The 6,039-nt window shown below is 38.8% G+C and overlaps 1 protein-coding gene across 1 annotated transcript; it reads right to left on the bottom strand.

Annotated features, from left to right (window-relative positions):
- Positions 1-372: 372 nt before the first annotated feature.
- Positions 373-5,583, bottom strand: tmed1b (transmembrane p24 trafficking protein 1b). Its single transcript, XM_079664681.1, has 5 exons — positions 5,304-5,583; positions 3,722-3,819; positions 3,418-3,607; positions 2,040-2,207; positions 373-1,369 (listed from the first exon to the last, which is right to left on the bottom strand). Exons 1-5 carry the CDS (start codon positions 5,550-5,552, stop codon positions 1,319-1,321), a joined length of 756 nt encoding a protein of 251 aa, XP_079520807.1. The 5' UTR covers positions 5,553-5,583; the 3' UTR covers positions 373-1,318.
- Positions 5,584-6,039: the final 456 nt, after the last annotated feature.

Genomic DNA, 6,039 nt, shown 5'->3' with positions numbered 1-6,039 from the left:
ACAAATGCCGTTAATTAACCTTATACCAACTTTAAGTTAATGTCAGGGGCGTTTTTGTTTAAAGTTTCAAGGTCAGACGTTAGGGGGAGCTACATCAGCGAACATAAGTGCTTCTTTGCCGTTTTGGTCTCAAGTGGCTCAAAGGGAAAACACTACAAACGACAAGCAGTGATGTTTAATAGACTATTTTGTATCAAATATCCCAAATGACCAGTAAATATGGTGCTGTATGCTGTCATTAGATCATGATATGCGCACTAAGGTCACATGATGTACCTTCACAATATGCAATTCCTAACAGAAAACATTTTTAAAAATTACTCTGTTACTATTTAAGTTATTTATCAAAGACAACTCACAACAAAACATGTATTTCCTGTGTAAAAAATGCATTTATTGATATCAATAATCCCCATGTAAACCTGAATTGTACTTATTCTTTTGAAATGTGTATTAAAAGCTTGTTCTTATAAAAAAAAAACACAGCGGCTGTCTGAGCAGAATCGAAACGTCACATTCTGTTGACACAAACATACATCTCAGAAAAGGAAAGTTGGATAGTCTAGAAAAGCAAACAGAGACACACATCTACCATTCAGTTTGTTGATAATCCTGATACATGTCTGAACCAACATAAAAACATACCTATTACATATTCATCTGGAAGCGTACTGACTATTGTACATTATTTGCAATCACGCTTAAAATCTTCTATGCATGGACTCGAGCTGTAAAAAAAGAAGTCAGTAACATCTCTATCAAAACGGCTGTAACCAAGGAAACACCTTGTCAGACGGACATATCTCTAAAATAAAGGAGAGATCGTAAACTGCCAGGAAGATCAAATACACCAACAACACTATTGCACATTGTTATCCCTTGTAAACCAGCAGACCAAGAGCTCTGTTGATCACTTGTAGAGTCGTGTAATTTAACATACCTTTAACCTTAAGCAAGGATTATCACCTTTAAAAAAAGATTCCAAAAACCTTTAACCAGTTTCAGAAGCATAGGACAGCATGCAACACTGACAGCTGTGTACTGTGCCTTTTAAAATGTATTTCCTCATTGGTTTGTGGAATCATTTGACATTAAAGGCACTGCATTAAATTAAAACAATCAACTTCCTCCTCTGGTTAACCTTCATGATCTGATAACATTGAATTATTGCTCAAAAACTGATATAAAAACAAGATTTGTATCGATGTTGAATTCTTCATGTAGACCAAAAGAAATACAGTATATTGGACAGTCTGAACGTCTTGTATTGGATTGTTCTCTTTCATAGGACTCCTTTCATCACTTCAAAAGAATCCCTCTATGAGCAGACCCTCCGCTTATCGTCGAACAGTTTACGGACGGTGTAGACCTGGAAGTGGAGAGAATATATTGTTTATATCCGATGCCAACTGAGAGACGATTCAAAGATGAATGTGATGTGGAGGTGTACAGAGACACTGATGTGTATCTGTTCAATTAACACAAGTATCCGTATTCGATAAAGACCAGACGTGTTTTATGGATATGTTAAAACTAGCAACTGTTGTATTTTCCAACCTTATATTCATTGTGCATTGTTTCTACTTTAGAGAATAATATTTATTTTATATTGACATCCTTATATATGAAATACATTCCAACACCCTAATACTCTTATTTATTCATTGTTTTATAAGGAAACTGAATTTCCCATTAAACCTATGGCTGTAGAACAATTTATAAAGAAGAATATATAAATATAAGAAATATTTGAATTTTTAGAATTGGTTTTATAAAATTGAGGAGATGAACACACAGCTAAAAGCTACAGATTGTAAGCTACATTTTGCTGCAGCCGTCAGACTGCTGCCTGCTGAACAGGAAGTTTGATCTTGTCTTGCCACAATGGCACGTGTAGATCTGAAGAAAAAGCTGATGCACAGACATCGTAATCATGTTTTTATCTTCCCCTAAACTAACAATATCAGGTAGAAGACAATCATTTATTTCGTTTTCCAGATGCGGCTACATCCCCAGTGGTTTATCAGCCCTCCATTTACCTGGGTAAGTGCCACACACAGCATCACCAGCACACTGGCGCAGGACCAGAAGGAGACCCTCCACAGGTTGTCCTCCAGGAGGTTTCGGTCCCGTGCCTCGAAAGCCCGCAACACCGTCTGCATCTGCCGGCTGCGCTCCAAGCGTTTGTGCAGAGAGTCCATGGACTCCTGGGGACATTTGGAGATAGGTTTTAGCGGTTTTAAAAAAGCGGTTGCTCCCATGAGGTATCAGAGACAGAGAACATTTGAAATTTTAAAAAGTACACAGAATTTTGTATTATTGTTGACACATTCTAAGTGGTAAACATGGCTGTTAATGGTTAATCATAAACCTTTGACAGACATGTTTGTGGTTGGGGCCTACCGTTCAGCCTGTCACCTGGCGAGTCACATTATTGGGTCATGTTACCATCACTGTGTCGCTCGCAGAGTAGCTAATGTTTCCAGCATTGTTGGGAGTCACAGGTTGAAGCTGACGTTATTCTATATTTTCCATCTTGTCAGCAGATTTACGATAAACCAAATGTTTCAACACTTTCCCACTTCCCCAGTCCGTCTGTGTTGCTCAGCCACAAGCTCAATTCGTTCCTTACTGAAGACGAAACGGAGAAAACTGACCAGAAATGTGTTGTTTTCAAATAGAAGAGGCTAAACCATTAATTGAAAAGCTGGTCGCTGTGTTTATAAGTTAACAATACCAAAACCAGGTTAAAAGGTGCATTTGGATGATGGCCCTTTTACCCAGGGAAACTGTGGTTTACGTATGTCCTTTTGTGGCCATGCATGTAACTGATCCAGTTGAGTGTTAGTTTTGATCTTTTTGACAATAATATATAATAATAATAGCCTTTTATTTTGAAAAGCCAATAGATATCTAGTCTTTTTTGGAGACAAGTACAACAGGAGCAATGGGATAGATCTTAACCTGAGGGAAGTTTTCCTACTATTTATATCCTGCTTATATTGTGTATTTGGTATTCACAGAAAATTGGCCCTTCAATAGTGTTTTTATTTGGCAGACAGTTTATAGATTTTTTTATCTTCACGGTCATCTGTATATCTTTCTGACTCTCTAATGCTGGTTTATTTCTATTTTGAGATGTTTCTATTTTTAAATTGTTTATTTCTACTCTTATAATGTGTTATTATGTGCAATACCTTGTTTTGTTGTATGCTGCTGCAACAAAAACAAATTCCCAAATTGGGATTAATAAAGTACATCTTATCTGAGCTTATTTTATCTTTATTCAAATGTGAAAAATCTGACCTCGGTTCAACCAAATGGTTACTCTACTCTCCTCTTATTCCCTGGACAGCTGAGGTTTATCTCAGGTCCAACTATATACCCTTTTCTGAATGCACTTCTAAAACATCTCACCCTGATGTCATCCAGCTTGTACTCCAGGAGACTTCCATCAGGCTCCTCCAGCCCCGGCCACTCTTCATCTCCAGTCACATCTCCTGCTTGACCCTCGATGATGATCTCAAAGAACACCATCTTCTCTGAGAAGTGACTGAAGCTGTTGTCAAAGCACATTTGGTAGTCTCCCTCCACCGTTGGCTCCACCCTGGAATATCAGGACACAAAGTCAAAGTCAAATGTTAAACAGACAGATCAGATGCCACGGAAATAATCATTTTTATAAGATCAAGAATTCAGGCCGATGTGAGGCAGCACTCACACGTGGACTCCGTCGGAGCGTCGAGACTCGAAGATGAGATGGACACCTTCTGGAGAGATGATGGTGAAATCGACATCCATACCCGCACCTGATATTACCTGCATGTGCACACACCAATACATACACACTCAGTAATAAGCTTGGTGTACAGCTGTCATGACACACAGCTAGTGGCAGAAACAAGGCGTACCAGGCCAACAGGATGCTAAAACAAACACTTCCAGGAGAGATTAGGCGTGCCTTTCAAGAGAGCGTATTGTCGCCTCTTAGATTGGGACTCTCCCACTAAACACACTGACTAATGGGACTTTACATTATAAGACATGTTGCTGTGTACATATTCTTTTTTTTAAGTGACCTTGGACAGCAGTATAGCTGCAATATTTAGATGAAGTATCAACTAGTAAGGTGATATAGTAAATATGCAACACATTGTAAAAAACGATTATTTTGTATGCAAAAAAGCCAGAAAATGCTGTTTCAGATTCAAATATTTAGATTTTCTGTTTTTTCAATTTAATATCATAACAATCTGTATGTCTTCTGGGTTTAGACAAACAAAGGGGATATGTAAAGACATCCCTTTTGATTTTTAAGAACTTGAATGGACATTGTGTACGCAGCATTAGACTGGAGTAGAGCTGCAAGTAACACTTACTGTCATTGTTCGTTAATCTGTCTAGTATGTTCTTGATTATAATGAATTATTCACATTTGAGAATCTAGAATCAGATCATTTTTTGTTTATTTTCAAAAAAAACAGTTCATCTTTGCAGCTCAAGACAGGAGAGTTCATCATGAATACTTCAGTTGCTCATAAGTTATTAACTTTGACAATGGGGCATACTGTAAATCAACACTTTGAAATGACTTGCATAAGATTGTGCTGTTGAACTTTGGATTGCTAAAACTATTGCCTGTTTAACAAAATCAATTTAATGTGATTCTATGTTGTTGTTTCTTAGCCGCTCTTTTCACACAAACTTCCTGTTTCTGGTTCCCTGGGCCAGGAGCTCCTACAGGATCAACCTGCTGGAGGATCAGAGGACACCAGGATCTGAAGCTGTCTCACATACGTGTACAGCTTATCATTAACACAGTGACTCATTCAATTTACTACGAGCAGTGTGTGAAGGCTTCAAATATATAATCTCATTTCCTGTGTAGTTATCACTGATCATTTTTAAGTAAAGCCTTTATGGTTGTCTCTTTCAGGAAGTATTTTTTATTGCAATCTTGCACAAAAGGTGCTAGATTCATGAAGTGTGATTTGACCTTAAGGCTTTACTTTTTTCAGGAAATGATTTAGCTACAGTACAGCAGTTGTAAAATGTGTCACGTTAACTTCATAGAGATTAATATAAGCAAACATTAGCGTGCAGCACCAGTGTTATGCTGGTTTATAGAAAATATGCAAATACAGTAGCAGCATGTCAGCTAGCTAAAGGAATGAGTAACGATTAGCCTTCCATCTGGTGTTCCTCTGAGGCTGCTATTAGCATTTTAGCTTTTCAAAGGGGGCATGTAAATGTAAACACACTGAGTGCTGGTATGTCTGCTGGCCAAACACACACACAGTTACCTGATATTCGACCTCCATCGTCCCATTCTTTATTGCTGTCTGAAAGAAACACTCGGACTTTCCGGCTTGCAGCAGAAACGTCAACTCGCTGTCTAGGTTTTGTCCGAAACAGCTCACAGACCCTAAACACCACCCAAACACTACTGCGAGCAGTACTCGTCCTCTGCTGCCCTCTTTCCTCCGAAGAAGGTCCATGGTGAAGATAATCTCAAACACAGGGCTATCTAAATTCAGCCATCTCCTTCGCATCCCTCTTCCGCAGCAGAACTTTGCAATGTCCTGATTGGACGGAGGCCACAGGACGACGACCGTGCAGACGACCAATCAGTGGGCGAAGAGTAGCAATCTTCCTCCAATCAGTGGACGAAGAGTAGCAATCTTCCTCCAATCAGTGCAGGGCTGAGGTTTTCACTCAGAGCTACTGTCTGACCCACTGCTGTCAAACCGTACCATGCTCCAGCACGGTGCCACTTTAATAAAAGCCTAATAATGGCTGCATTTAACCCTCCTATTGTCTTCGTTTCCCCCCCCTTACTTTGGTGTTCGTGGTCAAATTTGACCGGTCCTATTTTAACTTCTATTACATTAACACAAACAACATTAATCATCACCAAATTTAATTTAACACCCTTTCAAACTGTAAATATTGTATCAGACTACTGTTATACATGAAAAACTGCAGTAAATATACAAAGAATAGACACTGAACATGTATTGCGTGTGCCAGGTGTGAACC

Source organism: Notothenia rossii, assembly GCF_949606895.1.
Source record: "Notothenia rossii genome assembly, chromosome: 1".
NCBI classification, from domain to species: Eukaryota; Metazoa; Chordata; class Actinopteri; order Perciformes; family Nototheniidae; genus Notothenia; species Notothenia rossii.
Note: the sequence above shows the minus strand (reverse complement) of the source record. Positions and strands in the feature narration are given on the sequence as shown.

Excerpts from the sequence above, each read along its gene's own strand:
- tmed1b (XM_079664681.1), bottom strand. The coding sequence starts at position 5,552 with ATGCGAAGGAGATGGCTGAATTTAGATAGCCCTGTGTTTGAGATTATC. Across the intron at positions 3,820-5,303 it reads CGATGGAGGTCGAATATCAG|GTAATATCAGGTGCGGGTAT; the intron begins GTAACTGTGTGT and ends GTGCACATGCAG. Across the intron at positions 2,208-3,417 it reads ACAAGCTGGATGACATCAGG|GAGTCCATGGACTCTCTGCA; the intron begins GTGAGATGTTTT and ends AAATGTCCCCAG.